The 27,314-nt window shown below is 42.4% G+C and overlaps 1 protein-coding gene across 1 annotated transcript in view; it reads right to left on the reverse strand.

The window, feature by feature from the left end:
• Window positions 1-7,124: 7,124 nt before the first annotated feature.
• The window catches only part of pkd2 (polycystic kidney disease 2), a 40,294-nt gene continuing 20,104 nt past the window's right edge, over window positions 7,125-27,314 (reverse strand). Inside the window, exons 7-15 of the mRNA XM_043674498.1 lie at window positions 18,957-19,127; window positions 16,276-16,457; window positions 15,327-15,447; window positions 14,599-14,697; window positions 12,723-12,844; window positions 12,517-12,634; window positions 11,645-11,808; window positions 9,557-9,704; window positions 7,125-8,648 (exon numbers count right to left, since the gene is read on the reverse strand). Of these exons, the coding sequence (XP_043530433.1) occupies window positions 8,421-8,648; window positions 9,557-9,704; window positions 11,645-11,808; window positions 12,517-12,634; window positions 12,723-12,844; window positions 14,599-14,697; window positions 15,327-15,447; window positions 16,276-16,457; window positions 18,957-19,127 (1,353 nt within the window). The 3' untranslated portion in view covers window positions 7,125-8,420. The remainder of the gene's footprint in view (window positions 8,649-9,556; window positions 9,705-11,644; window positions 11,809-12,516; window positions 12,635-12,722; window positions 12,845-14,598; window positions 14,698-15,326; window positions 15,448-16,275; window positions 16,458-18,956; window positions 19,128-27,314) is intronic.

Here is a 27,314-nt window from a genome sequence, read left to right on the forward strand (position 1 = left end):
CTATTAATAAAAGCTAACACACCGTATGCCTTCTTAACAACCCTGTCAACCTGGGTGGCAACTTTCAAGGATCTATGTACCTGGACACCGAGATCTCTCTGCTCATCTACACCACCAAGAATCTTACCATTAGCCTAGTACTCTGCATTCCTGTTACTCCTTCCAAAGTGAATCACCTCATACTTTTCCACATTAAACTCCATTTGCCACCTCCCAGCCCGTCTCTGCAGTTTATCTATGTCCCTCTGTAACTCACAACATCCTTCGGCACTATCCACAACTCTGCTGACCTTAGTGTCATCTGCAAATTTACTAACCCATCCTTCTATGCCCTCATCCAGGTCATTTATGTAAATGACAAACAGCAGTGGACCCAAAACAGATCCTTGCAGTACCGCACTAGTAACTGAATTCCAGGATGAATATTTCCCATCAACCACCACCCTCTGTCTTCTTTCAGATGGCCAATCTCTGATGCAAGCCACTAAATCACCCTCAATCCCATGCCTCCGTATTTTGTACAATAGCCTACCGTGGGGAATCTTATCAAACGCCTTACTGAAATCCATATACACCACATCAACCACTTTACCCTCATCCACCTGTTTGGTCACCTTCTCAAAGAACTCAATAAGGTTTGTGAGGCACGACCTACCCTTCACAAAACTGTGTTGACTATCCCTAATCACCTTATTCCTCTTAGATGATTATAAATCTATCTCTTAAAACCCTTTCCAACACTTTAACCACAACTGAAGTAAGGCTCATTGGTCTATAATTACCAGGGTTGTCTCTGCTCCCCTTCTTGAACAAGGGGACATTTGCTATCCTCCAGTCTTCTGGCACTATTCCTGTTGACAATGACGACATGAAGATCAAAGCCAAAGGCTCGGCAATCTCCTCCCTGGCTTCCCAGAGAATCCGAGGGTAAATCCCATCTGGTCCAGGGGACTTACCTATTTTTACATTTTCCAGAATTGCTAACACCTCCTCCTTGTGAACCTCAGTCCCATCCAGTCTAGTAGCCTGTATCTCAGTATTCTCCTCGACCACATTGTCTTTTTCTAGTGAATTCTGGTGAAAAGTATTCATTTAGCATTTCCCCATCTCCTCTGACTCCACACACAACCTCCCACTGCTATGCTTGATTGGCCATAATCTTACACTAGTCATTCTTTTATTCCTGACATACCTACAGAAAGCCTTAGGGTTTTCCTTGATCCTATCCACTGATGACTTCTCATATCCCCTCTTGGCTCTTCTTAGTTCTCTCTTGAGGTTTTCCCTGGCTAACTTGTAACTCTCAAGCGCCCTAACTGAGCCTCCACATCTCATCCTAACATAAGCCGCCTTCTTCCCCTTGACAGGAGATTCAACTTCCTTTGTAAACCACTGCTCCCATGCTCAACAACTTCCTTTCTGCCTGACAGGGACATACTGATCAAGGACCCGCAGTAGCTGTTCCTTAAATAAGCTCTACATTTCAATTATGCCCATGCCCTGTAGTTTCCTTCCCCATCCTATGCATCCTAAATCTTGCCTAATCACATCATAATTGCCTTTCCCCCAGCTAGAACTCTTGCCCTGCGGTATATATCTATCCCCTTCCATCACTAACTGAGTTGTGGTCACCCATGCCCTGTAGTTTCCTTCCCCATCCTATGCATCCTAAATCTTGCCTAATCACATCATAATTGCCTTTCCCCCAGCTATAACTCTTGCCCTGCGGTATATATCTATCCCTTTCCATCACTAACTGAGTTGTGGTCACTATCACCAAAGTGCTCACCTACCTCTAAATCTAACACCTGGCCGGGTTCATTACCCAGTAACAAATCCAATGTGGTCTTGCCCCTTGTTGGCCTGTCTACATACTGTGTCAGGAAACCCTTCTGCACACATTGGACAAAAACTACTTGAACTGTAGTATTCCCAGTCAATATTTGGAAAGTTAAAGTCCCCCATAACAACTACCCTGTCATTCTTGCTCCTATTAAGCATCATCTTTGCTATCCGATCCTCTACATCTTTGGAACTATTCGGATGCCTATAGAAAACTCCCAACAGGGTGACCTCTCCTTTCCTGTTTCTAACCTCAGCTCAAGCTACCTCAGTAGATGAGTCCTCAAACATCCTTTCTGCAACGGTAATGCTGTCTTTAACTAACAATGCCACACCTCCCCCTCTTTTACTGTTTTCTCTGTTCTTACTGAAATATCTAAACCCCTGAACCTACAACTATTCCTGTCCCTGCTCTACCCATGTCTCTGAAATGGCCACAACATCGAAGTCCCAGGTACCAACCCATGCTGCAAGTTCACCCACCTTATTCCGGATGCTCCTGGCATTGAAAAAGACACACTTCAAACCAACTTCTTGTCTACCGGTGCCTTCTTGCGATCTTGAAATCTTAGTTCTGACTTCACTACTGTCAACTTCCTGTATACTCAAACTACAACTTCAGCTCCCATCTCCCTGCTGAATTAATTTAAACTGACCTGAAGAGCATTAGCAAATTTGTCCCCAGGATATTGGTACCCCTCTGGTTTAGGTGAAGACCATCCTGTTTGTAGAGGTCCCAACTTCCCCAGAAAGAGCCCCAGTTATCCAGGAATCCAAAACCCTCCCTCCTGCATCATCCCTGTAGCCACATGTTCAACTCCTCTCTCTCCCTATTCCTTGCCTGACTAGCACGTGGCACGGGCAACAAACCAGAGACAACAACTCTGTTCGTCCTAGCTCTAAGCTTCCACCCTAGCTCCCTGAATTTCTGCCTTCTTTTTACCTACCTATGTTGTTGGTGCCTCTATGGACCACCAGTTGGAGCTGCTCCCCCTCCCCCTCAAGGATCCCGAAAACACGATCAGAGACATCACGAGCCCTGGCATCTGGGAGGCAACACACCAACTGTGAGTCTCTCCTGTTCCCACAAAACCTCCTCTCTGTCTCCCTAACTATGGAGTCCCCAATAACTAATGCTCTGCTCCTCTTCCCCTTTCCCTTCTGAGCAGCAGGGACAGAATCTGTGCCAGAGACCTGTGCCACATTGCTTATCCCTGGTAAGTACCACCTCTCCCACCCCTAATACTTTCAAAAACGGTATACTTGAGGGGAACAGCCACAGGATATCTCTGCACTGCCTGCCGGTTCCCTTTCCGTCCCCTGACTGTAACCCACCTGCCTTTTTCTTGTACCTGAGGAGTGACTACCTCCCTGTAATTCCTCTCAATAACCTCCTCTGCCTCCCGAATGATCCGAAGTTCATCCAGCTCCAGCTCCAGTTCTCTAACGTGGTTTTCGAGGAGCTGGAGTTGGGTGCACTTCCCGCAGATGTAGTCAGCAGGGACACTCGTGGTGACCCTTACATCCCACATTCTACAGGAGGAACATTCAACTGCCCGAACCTCCATTCCCACTATTCTAAATTCCCGAGATTACTGAAAATTAAAACTAAAACAAAAATAAAGAAACTAGTCACTGTACCAATCCAGTGCACAGCATCCTTTTTTTTGGTTAGAGGAGGAGGACATTTTCTGATGTTACCCATTGAAGATGTTACTCTCTGCAGTATTTTGCTTTTATCTTTCCTACATCTAGCCTGTCAAGATCTGTAAGAATTCTGTGTTTCAGTGAGATCTCCTTCAATCTCTCCTTAATGGCCAAAACCTCAACCCAGTGACCCTCCCTTGCACACTCTCCACAGCAAGGAATGAGACTAACACGCACACACACCGCTGCCGCTGGCGTAAAATCAAATTGGCTTTCAGGAGAAATGCCTTTAAACTTGGCAAAAAAAAGGAGCGGTAGGCCATTCAGCCCTTCCAGCCTGCTGCACCATTCAGTATGGTCATGGTCGATCATCCAACTCAATCCCTATTCCCACTTTCTCCCCATACCCTTTGATCCCTTTCACCCTAAGACTACCTATTGAAAACATTCAATGCTTTGGCTTCAACCACTTTCTGCTGCAGAGAATTCTACAGGCTTGCCACTTTCTGGGTGAAGACTTTCCCTTCAGCTCAGTCTTAATTGGCCTATCTGTATCCTTAAGAGTGTGTCCCCCTGGTGCTGGACTACCTGGAACTTTATTGCTGGAACAGCACAGCAGGTCAGGCAGCATCCAGGGAACAGGAGATTCGACGTTTCGGGCACAGGCCCTTGGCCTGTGCCCGAAACGTCGAATCTCCTGTTCCCTGGATGCTGCCTGACCTGCTGTGCTGTTCCAGCAATAAAGTTTCAACTTTGATCTCCAGCATCTGCAGACCTCACTTTCTCCTCGCTGGACTACCTGGTCATTGGGAACATCCTTCCTGCATCTACCCAAGTCTACACCTGATAAAATTTTATAAATTTCTACAAGATCTCCCCCAACTTCCTTTATTCTTCTGAACTCTGGCAATATAATCCTCACTGATCTAACCTCTCCTCAAACGTCTGTAATTTCATCTGAGGAACCAGTCTGGTAAACCTCTGCTGCACTCCCTCCATCACCAGAACATTCTGCTCAGATAAGGAGACCCAAACTGCACACAATACTTAGAGAGCAGTGAGAACGTGGAACTTGGCCCCATGTGGAATGGGGGAGGTGAATAATGTAGATACAATGACAGGGAAACTGGGTAAACGTGATGGTTTAGGAATAACATATGGAGAGAGAGAGAGAGAGAGAGAGCACGAGAGAGCGAGAGGGGGAGGAGTGGAATACACACAGCACCATAGGCCTACTGGGCTGAAGCATCAGTTTCTCTGCAGTAAATACTGTTATATGTTATTTTAAAAATCCCTTTGTTAAAATCCTGATTTGACCCTTTTACATTACAGGTGCACAGGAACTCAGCACCTTCAGGACATGGGGATTGGCACAGCCTCATGGGATCTGTGGCAGAATCATGTGGGATTGAGTGTACTAATTACCACCTTCCTATGCATTGCATACTTGAAACTCTTGTACATGAAGAAATTCTCATGAGCTGTAAGTCGAGGATTGCCCTTTGGTCTGGATATTAAGAATGGAATAAATAATTTGTGGATGAACTTCAATCACTTTGCCTTCCTGCAGCCACAGAGCACGGACTTTACCAACTCCTCAGACTGAAAATCATGTTCATATTTATTCAAGCTACTGAAATCCCTGGGAAGTGGCACAAACTGAAATTTGCTTCACCTTTTGAAATTATTTACTTGTATCTTAATAAATATGTTTATTTTGTCCACGTTTTGCTCCAGTTTTGGGAATGGCTATCTTTGTAAACAAAGGAGTTAACTCCCCTAATACAGATCTCAACATCCTGTACACAACATGTAAAAAATACTCAACATGGATTAACTGTGAACATACTGGTACATTCACACACTGTCATGTATCACAGGTATGCTCAAGCTGTATAAATTACTGGTAATTCAAAAATGGATAGCAACATAGAGGGAGAATAGATTCTATTCAGTAACATTCCCACCCCATATATAATTCACCAGAGAAGGAATTGTAATATAGTAATAAAAACAGAAAATGTTGGAGACATTCAGCGTGTCAGCAGTATCTTTAGAGACAGAAATAAAAGCTAATATTTCAGTTCAATTCATTAAAAAAATGCAGATGTAAAGGGGATCAGGAAATTCTGATGGATTCAGATTAGCTTGATCCCAAAAATCCCATGCACAGATAAGACACTAATTGTCAGCTTCAACAGAGAGACAATTAGAACCGTATAGTCTGTTTTTTGGGGGTGGGACATTCCTGGTTTCTATTCTCAGAGTGGCACTGGAAGCACTTCTTTACTGAGGAATGAACTTTACCATTCAATGTGAGCTATTCGGGGGGCAGGGGGGAGGAATGGAAGGAGGCGCTTCTTCACAAAATGGGGAGTGGGAATCTGGAACTCACTGTTCTGCTCCCTTCCCAGATAAACAAGGGCTACATTTATAATTTTTCTCCTCTTGAAACTGACAATTGGTGTCTTCTCTCAGGAAGAGCATCAGAAATAGGATCAGATGTAGGTCATTCAGCTCCTCAGGCCTGGCCCACTATTGAGATCAAGTCAATCAGTCCATGGCCTCAATTCTTCTTTCATTCCAGCTCAGTATCGCCATTAATTTCCTGATATTTCAAAATCCACCATCTCTTTAAATGGTCAAGAATTTCACACAACCACCATTCTCTGGGAGAGGAAATTCCTCCACAGTTCGTTACTATGTCCCATACGTCAAGATTTTCCTCACTCTTGGAAAGATCTCGCCAGTTCTTTAAGGAACGAAGGTCCCCCTTCTTTGGCAGCAGGACGATGACCGCCCTGCGCCAAGAAAGGGGCAGCTGTCCGGCATTTAGGCACTCCCCCAGGACCTGTGCGTAGTCGCTCCCCAGGACGTCCCAGAACGCCCTGAAGAACTCCACAGTCAAAGATTCATGTTGCATTCTGCTAAACTCTAATTAATGAAGTCTTAACTTGTTTAGCTGTCCTTGATAAGTCAAACCCTTCCTCCCAAGAACCTGCCAAATGAATCTTTTTTGAATTGCCTCCAACAGCAGTACATCCTTTTATAAAATAAAAACTAGGAATAAGGTACTGTAAGGGCAGTCTCATCAACACCCTGTACAATTGCAACAAAAACTTCTGTGTCTTACAATTGAACCCTCCACAACCACCTGATGAAGGAGCAGCCCTCCAAAAGCTCGTGCTTCCAATTAAACCTGTTGGACTATAACCTGGTGTGTGATTTTAAACAAGACTTCCCTATTTTTAAATTTCAATCCCATGGTAATAAAGGCTAAAATTACATTTAACTTCATTACTTGCTGCACCTGAATGCTAACTTTTGTGTTACATGTACAAGAACATCTTACTTACGTTTCTTGAAATACTAGGCTGCCATGTAGTCATTTCTACCACAATGCATTACCATACCCTTGCTTACGTTAAGTTCCATCTACCAAGACTCGTGCCTTGTTTCTTCATGAGGGGCTCTCGTGGTGCACCAGTAGTGTCCTTGCCTCTGGGTGTGGAGATCCAGATTCAATTCCCACATGTTCCAGAAGTGTGTAATAATACATCAGAACAGGTTTAGAAAATATATTTATTCCTCATGCCCTGTCCGACATTGGCTACACAAAAAATACAGGTAGACAATTAATTGTGCAGATTTTTTTCTTTTATTGAATAAAGTGCTTGAATACAACAGGCCCCTAACCTAAAAAATCCACTATTAATTTTAGATCACAAGTCTTCCATTTTAAGTTGTAGCTCTACCACATGGTTCTAAAAACCTAAAAGTGAGTTGTTACATGATACATGCTTATATAATTAAATTAAAGCTCATATTTGGGATTATAAAATGCAGGGAATACAAAAACCCAAACTCTACAAAACTAGACACTTTATGCATTGGTACGCACAGCGTCAAGACACAACATGGATACCCCATGAAATTACGCACTCCAAAATGAAGTTTGTTAAAGGTTCCTACACATCACATATTAACAGGCTTTATTTGGTTCATAAAAGTTGTGTGATGCATTAATAGGTACAAGTAAATTCTTATTCAACATCACTTGCATAATGTTAAATCTAGGCTATTTAGGAAAAAGTATACAATAGGTAGGAAGACATTTTTACAAGTGGTCTTTACATTTGGCAATAGGCACATTCCTTCTCAATTTGAAAATGTAACTGTTTAAATACAAATACTTTCTTAAAAAAAGGTTTAGATTTGCTCTGGTCTCTTATTTGGAAATGGAATTGTTTTTAATCTAATACAACAAATATCTGTGTTGGATCTATAAGCAAACAAAGTTCCCAAATAACTTTATAAAACAAACATATGTAACATGTTTACTTTGACTGTTTCCATGTAATTCCTGTCCTGTCAGAGAGGCCCAGTGATAAAGAAACATATCACCCATGTGAGATTGATAAAAGTACTAAAGGAAAACCCCTTCAAGACCTTTAGGCTGTAATTGCTTGCAACCTCTGTTCAGTAACGAGGTTTTAAAAAAAAATTCCTCACAATCAATTTGTGTAAAAGCAGCAAGTCCGCATATGTCTGAAATGGATCTGGCCAAATAATTTTTTTGCCTTTGAAAATTCTTATTACATTTGCCAGACAAAAAAAAATTGTGTTGAGAAACTTTTATTAATACACTAATGCATTCAACAGTGAACCTCTCTTTGAACTCCTGGATGAAACGTGCACTCAATTCATTTGTTCTGAACGGTAAGAGTGTACAAAAATTCATGATTATATATTTTGTGAATTATCCCAAAAAGTGTTGTGTGCATTCATTCAAGCTCAGCTGATCAAGGCACGACTCGGTAAAAAAGTGATTTGAAATTAAAATGCAAAAATACTGATCTACTGTCAAACTGCCATGACAGTATAGGTTCAGGGATGTATGAGAGGGATTAACTGACCATGGCATTAACAGACTAAACATGGCTGGCCCCTAGCCCCCCAGCTTCCAGGCCATCAGTAGACTGAGATGAGGATGGGCGGGAACTGCGGGAGCGGGATCTCCCATTTATTCCCAGAGGTGTTCCGAGATGCTGACTCAGCTGCGACACGGTCTCATCAGACTCCCAGCGTTCCAACTCCTCCCTCACCAGACGCTCCATTTGCTCTCGGTGAATGTCATTGTCACGACCCAGTCGCTCATCCTACAAGACAATTCCTTAGCTTTATACGCGATTTTACAGGGCTGCCTTTCCCAGAATTCTAGTCCCTCCCACCACAAACAGCAAAGAATGTGCAACATTATCACCGTGGTTCCCTTTCTCACATTTGTTAGACGGGCTTAGAAATGAAAAGTGTAGTTTGTCATTTATTCACTGAATGCAAAGTAGTGTATGGAGAGTGGAGTTTAATGTAAAATAAAAACAGAAATTGCTGGAGAAACTCAGCAGGTTTGGCAACATTTGTGGAGAGAGAAACACAGTTAAACTTTCACACCTGAAATGACTCATTTGGAGACACAGATGCAGCGAAACCTGCTCAGCTTCTCCAAGGCTTTGTTTTTATTTCAGATCTCCAGTATTTTGCTTTTATTTGGATATATAAAGCCAGGTTCAATCAATTCAACTCCAGTATGTCAGCATATTTTCCTACTTTTTAAGCGGAGCCATTCAACCCCCTCAAATCGGTTCTGCCACTCAATTAGATGATGGCTGAATTCAGCTCATGTCTGCACTGGTCACCAAATATCCATTGATTCTAGATGAACCTTTTCACCCAGAGGTTAACAGGCATTTGGAACCCATTGCCTAAAAGGGTGGTAGATGCTGATGCCCATAAAACATTTAACATATCTAGATGAACACTTGAAATGCCACAGCACACAAGGACAAGGAGCACTTGCCTAAAAATGGGATTCAAATAGATGAGTGCCTGATGATCAGTGTAGAAATGATGGGCCAAAAGGCCTCATCCCTGCAGTAAAAACTCTTGACTCGAATTAAAAAAACAAAACCCACTATGGTCAAGATAATACAGACCAGCAGCACCAACTTAATTGTTAACACCAAATACTGTAAATCCGCTTATGCTCCTAAATATTAAATAGGTTCACCTCTGTAACACCATCGAGCAATCTGCCAAGCACATCTCGCCTTTTCAGCTTGGCTCTCTCCATGGCCTCCAGCTTCACAATCACTGCGTCGATTTTTGACACTATGCTTCCAATGGAATGCTCCATTCGATCCACACGCCTCACCAGCCTGAACATCAAGGAATCGGGTCATTTACTTTACAAACTGTTCCCAGGACTTATCATTGCAAAATAAGCCTACTCATCTGGGAAGATGTTTTATTAACATGGATAGCCTCTACTTTGTTCAATAAAGGTTTTACAGCACAGAAACAGGCTATTCAGCCAAACCAGCCCATACTATGTTTCATACTAGTTTCCTCTCATCACACTCTCTCTGTTCTTTCAACACCTTCCCAGTCCTTTCTCCCTCATGTGCTTTCTCTTTAGACAATTTAATAATCCCAGATTGCTATTTGGTGAATCCTAATATCTATTCTTACATTAATTTAAAATCCATGTCGGAATATTTGAAACCAACATCCTTTAAAAGTTAGCAAAGTTCCTTTCTTTTCATCTTCTGTTTCACTATTACTAAAGCAAAGGATCCCATTCCCCTTATCAGCCACCCCCCCGCCGATGTACTGCTGACTTCAAACATTTGGTTATCTGCATATCCAGGTCTCTTGATTTCTATATTGCCTTTAAAATCTAGTTATTTCCTAATCCATCTGTTCAGCCACATTATGACACATCTTTCATGCAGATGGACCTAAAACTTGGGCCTCCTGGCTCAGAGATACTACCACTGCACTACTGGAACCTTCTTCCTTTAAATTAGACCATTTAATTAGCTTTCTTATTGTTCACACAAGTGATAACATCACTTGAATTGATAGATTAATTTCAAACTGCATTAATCTGTCCAACGCCACTCGGTTTTGTGGTAATGGCTGGTTAAATCACAAAAACTGAAGTTTATTAAAGGTTAAGCAGCAGCACATGGAGGCTATTACCTGTTGGACCACGTAGCATCAGGTTGATTAGAAAATATAAACTATAAAAGGTTGTGGTTAGTATCCGTACCTCTGAGCCGGGAGACCCGGGTTCAAGTCATACCTGCTCCAGAGAAGAGCATTAACATCTCTTAACAGGTCGATGAGCAAGTATTATATATAGGAAGCAGCTAGTGTCTCTACCTCTGAGTCAAGAGGCCTGATTTCAACTCCCACCTACTCCAGAGAGGTGTCATAACGTCTCTGAACAGGTTAATTTGAGAATATTGATATTTAGGTAGTGGGAGTGTTGTGGCACAGAGAGAGTGTTCCTACCTCTGAACCAAGAAGCCCAGGTTCAAGTTACATCTGCTTTAGGGATGTCTAATACTATCTCTGAACAGGTTGATCAGAAAATAACGATGTACAGGTATTCGAGGCTCTTGTGGTGCAGTGGTAATATTTCTATCTCGGAGGCCAGGGATCAAATCCTACCTGTTCAATAAAGGTTTGTAAGAGCATCTCTGAATAGGTTGACTAGGAAATTATTGCCATATTTCTATATAGGTAGCACCTGTAAAATTCAGGTTAAAAAGGAGCTATAAGATTGAGTAGTCATTAAACTCTATTCAAAAACAGAGTTGTCTTGGTTTCTTGTTTCATATGCCATTCCAAAATCTGTTACTCTGTGCCTTAGCTTACTACTTTTGTATTTGTGAACATGAATTGTGGGTACTGCCCGCAAAGCTACCATTTGCATCCCATCCCTAACTGATTAGCTCTCTCAGTCATTTTAAAAGGCAGTGAAAAATTCACAGTCACACGTAAGGCAGACTAAGATTTCCTTTGCTAAAGGACATGAGTGAACCAGATTTTTAATGTAACCAATTAACAATGGTTATATAGGCACCCTTAGAGGGTTTCCTTAAAAATTCAGACTGTACTGAATTCAAATCTCTCCACCTGCCATGGTGGGTTTCAAGCCCATGTCCCCAAAGCAATAGGTGTGGGCTGTGCATGTCAGTCCAATGATATTATTACTGCACCACCAGCTCCAAGTCTATAGAAAATCAGTACACTTGTAAATTATGCTTTAGATTGGGTTGATAAATGAAATTTAAATTGAAATGCTTACACTTGAAACTCTTCATATGATACCCCACTGGAGCTGCTGCCTCTCCTCCTTGAGCTATGCCCACTGTCGTCTTCATCTTCTTCCTCAGAATCATCCATACTCCGTGGGAAGCTCCGGCCACTCGCTGATCGAGGCAGTGAGCTCCTATCCAAGTCCAAATCATCCTTTAAAACAAAGGGGAGTATTTGGTGGCTAAATTTATATTCCTACCCTGATTGAATTGGAATCTGAACGAACACACACACACACACACACACTACTTTCTTGAATTTGACACTAGTTTGTAAATTAATACAGTGCAATACTCTTCTTACACGCATAAACAAGGCACCTTTTCTTGTTTGTACAGATTTAAGAACATCACATGGCTTCATGATTTACCATGACTGCCTAGAAGATTTCATCTCCTTGATGTTGGTTAAGAAAAAAATAAAATGAGTCACTGGAATCGGTGCTCAGACCATTAATAATACTTTGCTGAGGCGGTTACCTTGATTGTTGGATGGCTGGATTGCGGTGCAAAGTGACACTAACTGCATGGATCCAGTTCTGGCACCAAAGGTCCTACCTTCTCAGACTTTCCCCTTGCCTGAGACATGGTGACCCTCACGTGAAACCAGCACCAGTCGTCTCTCTCTGTCTCTCTATATAATCATCAGCCCTACGGTCCAGTAGGACTATACCCTCTTGACCCCCATTATCTTTCACTTCATTAATCCAGTATTTGAAATAGATTTAACTAATATCATACTAATTTACAAAAAAAAAGTTACATTTGCACATGATGGCACCACAGACTGATTTACAGATTATTTAACATATTAAGTACACTCCAACTTACACAAATGAAGCAAAGATGATGATTAACTCACCCGCTCCTTCTCCAAGTCGTCCCTCATCTGTTGACGTTCATGTTCTGTCAGCTCCTGATCACCATCCTGATCATATTTGGCAAAGATTGCTTCAATCTCTGCATCAGTATGACCCTTCCTACAGAGTGAAAATTGCATTTTAAAAAAAAACAACTGTATACCAACTGGGAAAAAGAAATCTTCCAAGATGACAATTTTCACAGTACCCCTTCAGATCCTGACGTAACTCATCAAAGTTTAGTTTTCCTCCAGCTTGGCGCAGAGTCTCAGTAATGTCATCTACTGTAGTCTTCCTCAGCCGGAGTTTCACCATAGCCTTGCTGCATCCCTAGTTTAGAAAGAGAGAGTTGCAGCCAGGATGAACTTTCATAAGACAAGATAATAAGTTGGAAAGCAGTTGGATTGAGGATCAAGACATTATGAGCAGCCAAGACTTTGGTAACCAGACAAGTTGTGTTGTACTCAAAGGTTTCATGTAGTGAATATTTACTTTCTTTTGTATGCATAAGTGATATTTATTGCATGCATACCACTTAGCAGAAATCTTGACTGCACAGTTAAATATCCCTACCCGAAATGGAGGGCACTGAATCACTGAACGGAATCTCTTCGTGACTGCATGCTCATTCAAGTCAATCCTGGATTAAGAATATACTTTAGCCACGGTGGCAACAGGATTCTGCATTATATTGTGACTACCGAAACACTGCTAATTAAACAGATAGAATACAAAAGTGGGTACCTGTGGGAAAACTGTGGCTTATTCAGAATAAAAGGTTCATTAGACAAACCCTTTCTATTTATGGCTGAATTAATTGAACCACTGATTTTGTTGTTTTCAGACAGCATCTGTGGAGAGACATCAAGCTAACATCTTGAATCTAGATCAAAGTTGATGCGAAATGTAAATTAATTGTTGTGTTTAGGACAAAATCAAGGCAGGATTTTTCCATAATACATCAGTGCTCCAGGGCAGGATATGCATGGTATATAACACGTATGTAGTTCTCGGTGAATTAAGCTTTTGAATACCTTTGATTTCTGGTACTCAAAGTCACTAGCTTCATAAACAATTAGTGCCACATGTATCTTCATAAAACAGCATAATAATAACCACACAAGTAATGAGCCAAACCTTTGGCGATAAATCCAAGTAATCTTCAAATCAGGACTGCAACAATACGGAATAGTGTCAGTGTGCCATGAATTGAAGATTAAATCTGTAGAATACAACATGCCAGCTAGTGGAACAGTGCAGGGTGAGTTTTAAGCAGCCAAATCAAGAATGTGGTTTCAGAGCTGCTCCTGGCACAGATTGCACTGTGGTGCTAATGACGTTTCTTGTGAAATACTTAACTGAGTATAATTGTTTCTAATAGCAATTAAACATTTTGTCTGAAACATTTGGCACCAAATCAGACCAACAATCATTAGCTTCTAAATACAAAACATTACAGCAGTTATAAACTTCTCTGTTCACTCATGGAAATCACTGTCTGGGCACAGCATTTACTGCCGTCCCTAGTTGCCCTTTGAGTTGCCTTCCTGAACTGCTGCAGTCCATGTGCTGTAGGTAGACCCGCAATGCCCTGAGGGTAGGAATTCCAGGATTTTGATCCAGTGACAGTGAAGGAATGGTAATATATTTCCAAGTCAGGATGGCAAGTGGTTTGGAGGGAAACTTGCAGGGGGTGATGTCCCCATCTATCTGCTGCGCTGTCTGTCCAGATGGTAGTCGCCGTGGGTTTAGAAAGTGCTGCCTAAGGATTTTTGATGCATTTCTTAGTTAGGAGAGTGACAGGTTCTGGAGCTATTGCCAGAATGATGTCAGGGTCCATAGGCTTTGCACCCTTAACAGCCAAGTAATGATATCAGTAGGCCGTCGCTTCCTTTGTGTTTTGTAAATTATTACTAGGATTACAAACTTGAACACATTGTAAGGCAGCAATATATTAAGTGGCCAGATGACATTCTCAATCACAAACACAATCATTAAACCCTACAACTATGTCCACTAATGCACAAAACAATGTGGTTTTCTACTGAAGCAAAGCCACATTATAACAAAAAACAAACCAATACCTTCTTGATAAGGTCAGTGAGTTCCATCTCATTTTTCTGCTGAGCCATATCAGATTTCACTTCAGAGTAGGTGTCGTTAATAATGGCCAAAAACACGTTCTGGTGAAATGAACAGAAATCAAGTGAAAGACAAAATCTCAAGTAGAAATAAAACTAAATTATAAATGGAAACAATTTGTTTCACAATATGTTAGCAAATCGCCTTGGCATTGCTCACGGGGAGTCAGCAACATTAGAATGTCAGGAGTATTATGAACAGTGCTCCCCTAAGAACCTGAATATTTGAAAACCTACGACTGCTACCCACTCTCCTCCAAACAGCAGAAGTATATATTAAGGATTGGGCTATTTTTACAAACTGAGAGATACTAAGAGTTATTAAAGCCTGGTCTTTGTAATAATCTTGCCTGTTGTGAAGTTTGAAGCTTAAGGTAACTCTTGATAGAACTGCATTTGAACCCAGTGTATAAAGTATTAATTCAGATGGAATGATGATTCCAATGAATTTGACCCCAACTAACTTCTCCTGACTGGATCAGCACCCGATTAGCAGCCAAAGGCCACGCACTGGCAGACTTTGAGGCAGCATCAGAGTAGATATTCACACATGTAAAGATGGGTCTTGTAGTAACAGAAAATAATAAAACTAACCAAGAATGTTGCAAGTAGCATATTCGGATTTTTTAAAATATATACTTCCTTCAGGGATGACTGCATTTATGACTCACCAAGAGAATAAAGAAAACGAAGAACACAAAAGTGACAAAATAAACTGGTCCCAGAATCCGGTCAGCTTCTTCAATTTTGGCAAAATCAAAATCTCCCAAAATGATGCGAAATTGAGTAAAACTACAAAAAAGGGATAGAAAAAGAAAAAAGAGAATAGGAGAGAAAAATATTAGTTTTGGCCACTTTTATTTCTCTGCCACCTCCACCTACATTTGATATCAATGAGGAATAGATAAATAAGACAGAATATATTTTTGACAAGGGAGATCATTTCTCCATTGTTGTAATTTATTTGTACAATGAGTTTTATTGAATAGTACATAGTCAAAAATTGTCATTTTCTATGACAAATATTCCAATCTCAATATCTACATAGGCTACATTAGCACAGACACACACTAACTCGAAGTACCAGGGAATGTTGCTAGAGTCGCAACTAGCTAAAGCGCCCTTTTCTTTAAAATATTCAGAAGCAGACAATAGTCCCATTTTGTCAAATACAGCACAGATTTATAGATCCAAACAGATGGATATTTACAGATGGAGGGAGACCTGGAGGACCCAGGATACAAAAACAGTGGAACAAAATATCAATCACTGTTTTATTTCAGGGAATCTTGTTAATCCATGAACCCGAATCAAGTTATTGCATAAAAGACCTGTGGAGAATTTTAAATTTAAGTTAACAACCAGGAAATATTGGTGAGAGTGCCCAGAGTAAGACAGACCAGTCCCAAATGAGTAAAAGACAGATGAGAGTGAAAGATCTTGCATGCACATATGAAAAAAAGCATGTAAAATGGTGATTACTATGTTGTATTTCTAGATGGGTCGACCCAGAAAAAGAAACACAAAATGTACAAGAAAATATAAAACAAGTTATGATTTTGAACTCTCCATCTGAGTCAGTCTCATATTCCCATTCTTGGCTAAAAATAAGACACTTACATGCAAGTGTGGAAAGTGTTGAAGTCATCAACCTGAGGGCCAAAGACTAGGTATGCCAACTGAGCGTAAGCCAAGAAAACAATAAAAAACATGATGGCAAATCCTATAATGTCTTTGGCACAGCGAGACATGGTAGAAGACAACTGTGTCATGGTCTTATTGATACTAATAAATTTGAAGATCTGTGAAAATAAAAGTTTAGGTCATAAATCCATTTCACTTAATTTAACTCAAGTGTACTGCAAACCTTAAATGGCATCTCCCCATTAATAACTGCTGACTGAAGCAGCAAATGTCATAGAATACAAGTATATCATTAGTGTCAAGGATTCCAGTAGTGCAGTGGTAATGTCCCTACCTCTCAACCAGTAGGCACAGGTTCAAGTCACAGAGATGCGCTATAGGTATGTCATAAAATGTCTGAATAGGTTGATTAGAAACATCTATCACTGTTCCCTTACTGTCACTGTCGGATAGGACAGAGTCAGCATGGATTTATGAAGGGGAAATCATGCTTGACTAATCTTCTTGAATTTTTTGAGGATGTAACTCTGAAGATGGACAAGGGAGATCCGGTAGATGTAGTGTACCTGGACTTTCAGAAAGCTTTTGATAAAGTCCCACACAGGAGGTGAGTGAGTAAAATTAGGGCGCATGGTATTGGGGGCAAAGTACTAGATTGGATTGAAAATTGGTTGGCTGATAGGAAACAAAGGGTAGTGATAAACAGCTCCATTCATGATAGTTCCATTCTTGTGCGATCTCACATTGTAAAAAAATTGCCATTTAAACTAATGCAGCCGGACTCACATTATAGCCAATACAGGTAAGGAAGGTTCTATAAATAACGGTCTAAATTCTTCAATTGCATTGAAGCCAATTTGCATTGAAGAAACGTGCGTTATAGCAGAACCAATGGTATAGTTGTGCACTGTTTCCTTCAAGCAAGACAGGATATGCTGACAGTCGATGACCATCCTTACCTTTCAACATTACCACTTTCCCTCAATGCTGTAATATCTCTTCCAGTTATATATTGAGTTGCTCCCCTTTACAATTGCTTTCCCCATTGCATCCGGCCATACAGTCTCCAATCCCAACTATTTAGTTCCCCAGCTTCCCTCTTGCAGCACTGGCTCCTGATAACCTCCTATTGACTTTTAATGGATGGATGCCCGCAGAATAATTGTGGTCCACTCATTTTGAGCAACTTAGATAGCAAGCCGGAGATGCTCAGTGTTCAAACCCCTGACCGATACCCCAACTGACTTACCACTATTCACCAGTCTGTTTGCATTGGATCCACAGAGCTGACCATGGCCAACTCTCTTGACTGGAGAGGTATGAACCCTGACCCTGGCCATCCCGAGTAATTGACTCAGTCCCTAGATTCATTTAAGAAAGAGTTGGATAGAGCTCTCAAAGATAGTGGAATCAAGGGTTATGGAGATAAGGCAGGAAGAGGATACTGATTAGGAATGATCAGCCATGATCATATTGAATGGTGGTGTAGGCTCGAAGGGCTGAATGGTCAACTCCTGCACCTATTGTCTATTGTCACTGAGTCAAATTCTGGAATTCTCTCCCTCACGACATTGTGCATCTGCTTACAGGGTCTGCAGCAGTTCCAGAAGGCAGCTCATCACCGCCTTCTCAAGGGCAACTAGGGATGGGCAATAAATGTGGGCCCACCAGCAATGCCCAGATCCTCTGAACAAGTGAAGAAAAAGACCAGGATTTGGCCATTCTGTCCCCAAGTCTGCTCTATCATTCAGTCTAACCACATTCGCTCCAGACCTTGCTAATACCCTTAAAACAAATAAACAAAAATGAATCTCAGGATTGAGTTTTAATTGCTTCCCATAAACTCACTGGAGGGAAAAGTGTTCCACATTTTCATTCACCTTTATGTGAAGTGCTTCCTAACATCAACCTTGGGTTGAGCTTTAAATTTAAAGTCCCATGACAGAGTAAATAGTTTCTCTGTATCTATTCCACGAAATCATTTAATTGTCTCAAACACTTCAGCTGAATCACCCGTCACCCAGTTATGGAAGTAATGTTGTAATAATATCACTGGACTCATACTTGAGAAAACCAAGTTAATACACTGAGTCATCAGTTCAAATCCCATAGCAGCACCACAGGAAAGGTACATTCAGTTAATAAATTTGGTCTCTGACAGTGAAACCCATCTGGTTGACTGATGTAATTAAGCGACAGAAACCCGATTGTCCTTACCAGGCCTGGCCTACATGATTCCAGACAAACTGCAATTTGGCTGATGCTTAACTGTCTTCTGAAATGGCCCTAGTGAGACACTCAGTTCAATCAGGAATGGGCAATAAATGCTCACTTTGTCAAAGATGGCAATGTCCAATGAAAGAACAAACTTAAAAAATACAGTATTCATCCAGCTCCCACCCTTTCAAGAGCAATGACTCCTGTATGAATGAAAATACAACCATGAAGTGGGGTTAGTAACCTATCGCCATGTGGGCCAAATTATAGTTGTCTTTTACCATCTTATACCCACCCTCATAGTTCACTATCCACATTTAAACATAATCCTTATTACAACTTAATTGAAAATAAATGAAATCAGGAAGTTAGGAGTTTAAAAAGTTGATCAAGGAACTTAATTTGGATGTTCAAGTTGTATAACCTGGCTGTATACATACCTTAATCCATACAAAAAATATAACCATTGCTGCCATATTGTTAAACTGAATCTGCCAATAAGCTAAAGATTCAAGATTGGGGTATGAATTCTGGTTCTCAAGCGACTCTCCCAAAAGCTCATTAACTATTGATGTGCGATAGATATTGATGCAAATTGCTATCAAGGATAACTGGAAAACAAGAAATTAAAACAATTACTAAACCATTGAGTCAACATCACAAAGTTATACAACTTGAGTCAAGCAATGCTTATTTGGGATGAGGACGGGAGGGTACAAGAACCCAACATTAGAAGTTATGGTAATCCTCATTGAGCACTCAACCAACACAAGATCCATGTGTGCAGTACCACTATATAGGGTGGCAGGAGGAGGAGGAGGAGTTAATTGTTTTAAGGTACAATATTGCACAACTGTGGAGACAAGATATGCAAGAATGCCTCATATACTTTTCCAGGTCCCAGAAATAAAGGCCTGAGAAACTAGCAGGGGCCAGAATTTCCTATGTTAAAACAGTGACTACACTTTGCCAGCTGTAAAGTGCTTCGACATCCTGAGATCTATTAAAATGTAAGGTTTTCTCGTTTCTATAAGTAGTGTTGCTGGCAGAAGGTCTGACACCACAGGTTCGGGAATAGTCAGAAAGACAGTAGAGGTGCCGGGTATGTTTTGCTCCCACACCATTTGCAAGTTTGCCCTTTCATATGGTCCACATGCTTGTTCAGGACCATCACACCTCCCTGAACATTATACGTCATCGACCATGCCTCCTACCCATGCAGGGCCATTCCTGTGGTTCCTACACCAAATTTTATTCCCCGAGGTAAACTGTCTCTCTCACTTGGCAGAGTCTTGTGCATTGGCATTCCTGATGCTGTTGCATCCTCCCTCACAGGTCTGGGATGATCAGATTTAACCTGGTTCTCATTAGCAACTCTGCTGGAGCTATCCCTGCAGTTGCATGAGAGGCGATCCTATAATTAACCAGGAATCGGGACAGTTCGGTTTCTAGTGAAGCTGTACAGTCTGCCTTCAAAGTTAGGACTGCTCTTTCTGCCCGACCATTGGATGATGGATGGTATGGAACTGTCCTTATATATCAATACCATTTAACTAGAAAATATTCAAATTTCCTGCTGATAAATGATGGCCCTTTATCTGTGACCAACACTTCTGGGAGTCTGTGTATTGCAATAGCTGTGTGCAGTTTTTCTATCATCGTCCCCATGTTTGATTAATAAATTCTATCCACATCCAGTCACTTTGAATGTGCATCCACTATGACTAAAACCATTGAGCCCATGAAAGGATGTGCATAGTCAATGTGTAACAGAGTCCAGGGTTTAGCCAGCCATTCCCATGAATATGGGTGAGTTGCTGGTGCTAGATTTAGTCCTTGTTGGCACTCTGGGCATTGCCCTACCAATGCAGCTATGTCTGCATCCAATCCTGGCCATAGACATCACTTCTCATCAACATCTTCATTTTGGAAACCCCTGAATGACCCTGGTGGAGCTCAGCCAGTATCTGGCAGCAACTTTTGCTGGAGACAATCACTCTTACTCCCTTAGTAATATGCTGTCCTTGACAGTGATCTGCTTTCTCTGGGTCAGAAAAGGTTTCAATGCTGGGTGTGATGGCACTGTGGTTTCCCTCCTCACCAGCAGCTGGTTCAGTTTTGTCAGGACCGGATCTTTCTGCCTCCAAACTCTCATATTGTCCTAGGAGTTGGGATGTCATATTGAAGTTGTGTAGGATGTTGGTGAGGCCACTTCTGGAATACTGTGTGCAATTCTGCTCGCCCTGTAATAGGAAGGAAAGGGTTCAGAAAAGAGTTTGCCAGGAATCGAGAATTTGAGTTATAAAAATAGGCTGGATAGGTTGGGACTTTTTTTCACTGGAGTGTAAGAAGTTGAAGGGGACCTTATTGAGGTTTAAAAAATCACGAGGGGCATAGATAAAGTGAATAGCAAAGCTAGATGGCATACTTTTAAGGTGACAGGAGATAGACTTAAAAAGGACACAAGGGACAACTTTTTTACATAGCACGTGGTTAATGTGTGGAATGAACTGCTAGAGAAAGTGATGGATGCAGGTAGAGTTATAATGTTTATAAGACATTTGGATAAGTACATGAATAGGAAAGATATGGAGGGATATGGACCAAACACAGGCAGGTTGGACTAGTTTAGTTTGAGAGTATGGTTGGTGTGGAGTAATTGGATCGAAGAGTCTGTTTCCATGCTGTGTGACTCTACGATTCTGTTACTGAAAGTGTGTCCAGAAAATTTAAAACCATTATGGACTCTTCCAGTGGCAATATCACCGGCGGCCTCTCTGCCAGTGGGAGGTGGCTCGACTCATCCGTATTTGCCACTTGGCTTCCCAAATGGTGTTCCAACTTGCAATTATACACTCTTAGTATTACAGCCCACTGCTGAATTAGGCCTGAAGCTATGGGCAACACTGCATTGTCCTCTTGAAGTCGACCTAGCAGGGGTTTGTGGTCCATTATTATTACAAATTTACATCCATAAAGCTTTTGTTGGAACTTCCTGACTCCAAATATGTGTGTCAAACCTTCCTTCTCTATCTGGGTGTTTTTAAGCTCTGTATTAACCAAAGTCCAAGATGCTTATGCCATTGGGCATTGCTTTCCATTGGGCCAAGCAGGAGCTCATACTATCCTGATGCCACAGGGGGAGCAATCACAAATCAACTCTGTCGCTCGTCTCTGAGAGTTAGCAGTACACATATAAATGAAGACACAGTGGAGACACTTTAGAGCTTTATAAAACCACAATTAGTTTATTAAATACTTAAGCAAATAACACACATTTACCTATTAGAGATATCTCAATCACTGTCTTTCACAATCCTGATTTCTGTAACTAAACTCAAACATTATTACCCAGCAGAGTTCGCAGCTAGCCAGGCTAAAACTTTGCTCGATGTCTTCACCACACCTCTTGATGTAGGGTACTTCTTGCAACGTTAATCTTTGAAGTTATGCTGAACAAAAGGATTTCTTCAGGCTTTTCATACACCAGTCTCTGTGCCAAATGTGTGCCTTGTTTGGAATTATTCCTGCACATGACCAATTCTGAATGTTTTGGCCAAATGTATGCCTAATTTGCTACAGCCAGCAGTTACTAATTTCCTGCAGCTTTAACTGTTAGCAGACCTGCATATCAGCCCATTGTTAAGCCTCTTATCAGTTCCTTCAGCCTTATCCAACAATATCAGATCCTGCTTAGATCATAGTGTGCCACCACCGTAGAGGAGGATACTGTTTCTTCACTTCCCTGAAAGCTGTGCCTTGGCTAAGCGACTATTTCCAAGGCTGACCCTTTTTTAAGTGCCAGGATGGAGGCCAGGTTCTGTATGAATTTTCCGGAATAGTTCACTAGCCCAAGGGAAGACCTAAGCTCTGGTACATACGTGATCGCACACACCTTACCTTCCAACATTCGTAACCCAGTCTTATTGACTCTGTTGCCAAAGTAGATCATTTGGAGTGCCTGAACCACACATTTTTCCTTTTGAAAGTGCCTAGCCTGCCTGGGAGAAATGCTTAAGGACTTTATCCAAGGTCTCCGTGTGTTCCTTATTGGTCTTCCCTGTTATTAGCACATTATTTCGATAAATATTGACCTGGAGTAGACCTTGTAAAACGTTCTCCATCATCCGCTGAAAACTGCACAGGCTGACAAGACCTGGAATGGCAGTCTACTATATTGGTACAAATCCTGAATGGGCATTAATTGTAGCATACGTCTGGGAATCCTCATCTGATTGCAAGTACGCATGGCTCAAGTCCAGCTTCATAAATAACAGCTTTACGTATCAATCCTCTGTGCAAGGGATTGGGTATTTATCCAGCTGCAAAAAGTGGTTTACCATTTACTTAAAATCCCCACAAAGGCGAACTAGCCTATCGGGCTTCACAATCAGTATGCCCCATGCTGCCCTTTCTGGTTTGATGATTCCTTCGTTTTCCAGCCTCCCGAGTTCTAACTCTACTTTTGCTCATAAGACAATTGCCTTCACTGCGGTGATGTCCCCCCCTGACTCATTCAGCCCAGCGAGTGTGTCCACTTCCAGTGGAATCCCCTGTAACTCAAATACTCCCCTTGCTGCATTTTCCATTGACAAAGCCATTTGTAGTTGATGGTTGAAGTTCAGTTGGGTTTCAACTCGTAGACACTTCTGCATGGTTACATCATTAATGCCACATGTCCAAGTGGTCTCTCAGCAACTCATTCAGGGTTAATCCAAAATTACATGCCTCTGCCAGGCGTCTTAACCTGGTCAAAAATCCCGATATGGATTCCCTTGGTTCTCAAATTGCTGAGTAAAACTGGTAGCGTCTCAGAATTAGAGGAGGCTGACGGTCATAATGTCCCTCAATTAAATCCGTCAACTCTTTGAACAGTTTTAGTAGCTGGTGCCTCGGCCAGTTAGTCTCCTAACAACTGAAAAAGCTGCGGGTCCACAAGCTGTCAGGAAAATGAGTTGCTGTTTTTCACTGCCCCTCTGTCACTTGCCTGGAACAGGTGACACATTCTTTCCACTTCCTGGGCCCAGCCTTCAAGGGCAGGATCGAACAGGTCAGGCTTCCTGAATAACAGCATAATGCCAGAAATCCTTGCCCTACCTCAAAGACCAAGAAGTGACAGATGGAGTTTAATTCAGATAAATGTGAGGTGCTGCATTTGGGAAAGCAAATCTTAGCAGGACTTATACACTTAATGGTAAGGTCCTAGGGAGTGTTGCTGAACAAAGAGACCTTGGAGTGCAGGTTCATAGCTCCTTGAAAGTGGAGTCGCAGGTAGATAGGATAGTGAAGAAGGCGTTTGGTATGCTTTCCTTTACTGGTCAGAGTATTGAATCCAGGAGTTGGGAGGTCATGTTGCAGCTGTACAGGACATTGGTTAGGCCACTTTTGGAATTCTGGTCTCCTTCCTAATGTTGTGAAACTTGAAAGGGTTCAGAAAAGATTTATAGGGAAGTTGCCAGGGTTGGAGGATTTGAGCTATAGGGAGAGGCTGAACAGGCTGGGGAGACCTAAGGGACAACTTTTTCACGCAGAGGGTGGTACGTGTATGGAATGAGCTACCAGAGGAAGTGGTGGAGGCTGATACAATTACAACATTTAAGAGGCATTTGGATGGGTATATGAATAGGAAGGGTTTGAAGGGATATGGACAGGGTGCTGGCAGGTGGGACTAGATTGAGTTGGGATGTCTCGTCGGCATGGACGGGTTGGACCGAAGGGTCTGTTTCCGTGCTGTGCATCTCTATGACTCTGAGGTAAGTGTTGTGAGTGAATTTCTTCAGGAGCATGCTTTTCTATTGTCGCCACTGAAATAATTCCACAGAGGCCAGTATCCTGTCACCAAGCCCCCCTGTATTTGCACATGGAGAATCCTTGACACTGATCCAACTCCCTCAGAGCCAGCTCTCAGAGTGACCAGTTTAACAGCCCCAATCAGGGAACTCATATTCTATGAGCCCCCCCCGGTTGACCTTGTCCCAGTGAATCTGTTATATGAACATTCATAAACTTGCAGATTGATGGTCAGCATTGCCCTTACAGGGCTTTGCATATAAACTAATCGGCTGGAAAATTTGGGTGATTTTACTGGGGGTGGTTAATAGGTGAAAGATGACCACACGTGGTGGGGAAACAGAATGTTCAGTTGTGTGTAAGAGCAACTTCTACAAATAAGAGAGAGAAATGCAACTGTAGATTGGGCACGTATGGTGCAGTGGTAGTATCCCTATGTCTGGACCAGGAGGTCCAGGTTCAAATCCCACCTGCTCCAAAAGTGTCTTATAACAGCTATGAATACCTTGAGTAGAAACATATTGAAGCTTGTAAATTAGCAAGTCATTGGGAATTAAAGTTTAACAAAGAGCAATGCTATTGGAAAGTTGTGGGTCTTAGTGTGGAAGGGGGATTGCAATATTGACACACCAATATTAGACGGGGTACCACACATTAGCATGGCCATTAAAAAGCAAACTAGCCAATGGTTTAATTGTAGAGGAATCTATTTGAAAGATAGGGCATGGATGTGATACCTGTGTGGAACCTGTGTTCAACCACAATTGTATCTCAGTGGAGTTCTGATCACCATCATATAAAATGAGTTAGATTCAGCAGAGAGACTACAGAGAAGATTAACAAGGAAGACCCCAGAAATCTGTGGAGTTTACACAGCAAGAACGAATTGTCTTGAATAAAGGAAGGTTGTGGGGAGTGGGGTCACCTGGTAAAGGTTTAAGACAGCGATGGTTTTAATGGAGCAAGTGCAGAGATTATCTTCATCCCAGTGATGAAGCTGATAGCAGAGAGTTCATGTGGGAGGGAGGGACTGAGATGACCACAGTATTCTGCACTCATCACGATCAGTGCCAATGGGCAACATTTCCATTTGCGCATTCCTCACACTGGCAAACAGGAGATCTGTCAGCAGTAATCATTCAGGATAGGCATTCCCCGAGAATGTGGAACATCAGGAATAACAGTAATATTTCCACTCAGAGATCCAGTGCTCACTGCAGGTGAGACCTGTCCACATCTGTTCTCCATATTAAGGACCAAAGGAAATCATCCTATTGATTCCATCCCAGTAAATCATCTTCAGTGCTCCATATCCAAATTTGTCCTGCCATCTCAACCCTTCTTCCTCACTGTTTATGACATCACCCATTTTCATGTTCTTTGTGAACAGACAGACCATTCGCTAGACATTCATGTTAGGATCACTCAGGTACACAACCAACAGAGAGTCCGAGCTCTGAGCATTGTGGAACATCACTGGACACAGGCTCCTGGTTACACAAACACCCTTTGACCATCATCCTCTGCTTCTTCCCACGAAACCAATTTAGCATATTGACCTGGACCCCATGGGCTCGTAGCTTTTAGACCAGTCTGTTTTGTGAGACCTTATTAAAACCCTTATTTAAGTCCTTGTAGAAATCTACAGCACTACACACCAGGTCACATCCTCGAAACATTTCAGTCAAATTTGTCAGTAATGACGTCCCCCTAACAAAACTATGCTTACAATTCCTGTTAATCCTTGCCTTTCCAAGAGGAGATTAATTTTGTCCGTCAGAGCTTTCTCCAAGAGTTTTCTGATCTTTGATGTGAGACTGACTGGCACATAGTTTCCAGGTTTATCCCCACCACCGTTCTTGAATAATAGTTGGCCGACTTCGAGTCCTCTGGCACGCTTCTTGTGATGGTGAGTAGATCAGATATGGTGAATGGATTCTTGTTGAGTGGGTCAGTGATGGTGAGTGGATCAATGATGGTAAGGGAGGTCAGTGACGGTGAGTGGGTCAGTGACGGTGAGTGGGTCAGTGACGGTGAGTGGGTCAGTGATGGTCAGTGGGTCAGTGATGGTGAGTGGATCCATGATGGTAAGGGAGGTCAGTGACGGTGAGTGGGTCAGTGACGGTGAGTGGGTCAGTGATGGTCAGTGGGTCAGTGATGGTGAGTGGGTCAGGAGTGGTGAGTGGGTCAGTGGTGGTGAGTGGGTCAGTGACGGTGAGTGGATCCGTGATGGTGAGTGGGTCAGTGGTGGTGAGTGGGTCAGTGGTGGTGAGGGGTTCAGTAACGGTGAGTGGATCAGTGACGGTGAGTGGGTCAGTGACGGTGAGTGGGTCAGTGATGGTGAGTGGGTGAGTGAGGGTGAGTGGGTCACTGGTGGTGAGTGGGTCACTGGTGGTGAGTGGGTCACTGGTCTTGAGTGGGTCAGTGATGGTGAGTGGGTCAGTGACGGTGAGGGGTCAGTGGTGGTGAATGGGTCAATAGTGGTGAGTGGGTCAGTGGTGGTGAGTGTGTCAGTGATGGTGAGAGGGTCCGTGATGGTGGGTGGGTCAGTGATGGTGAGTGGGTCAGTGTCGGTGAGTGTGTCAGTGATGGTGAGTGTGTCAGTGATGGTGGGTGGGTCAGTGATGGTGAGTGGGTCAGTGATGGTAAGTGTGTCAGTGACGGTGAGTGTGTCAGTGATGGTGAGTGGATACGTGATGGTGAATCGGTCAGTGATGGTGATTGGGTCAGTGACGGTGATTGGGTCAGTGACGGTGATTGGGTCAGTGACGGTAAGTGGGTCAGTGACGGTGAGTGGGTCAGTGACGGTGAGGGGTTCAGTAATGGTGTGAGGGTCAGTGATGGTGAGTGGGTCAGTGACGGTGAGTGGGAGTGGGTCAGTGATGGTGAGTGGGTCAGTGATAGCGAGTGGGTCAGTGACAGTGAGTGGATCCGTGATGATGAGTTGGTCAGTGACGGTGAGTGGATCAGTGCTTGTGAGTGGGTCAGTGGTGGTGAGTGGATCAGTG

This window comes from Chiloscyllium plagiosum, chromosome 32, assembly GCF_004010195.1.
Source record: "Chiloscyllium plagiosum isolate BGI_BamShark_2017 chromosome 32, ASM401019v2, whole genome shotgun sequence".
Lineage (NCBI taxonomy): Eukaryota > Metazoa > Chordata > Chondrichthyes > Orectolobiformes > Hemiscylliidae > Chiloscyllium > Chiloscyllium plagiosum.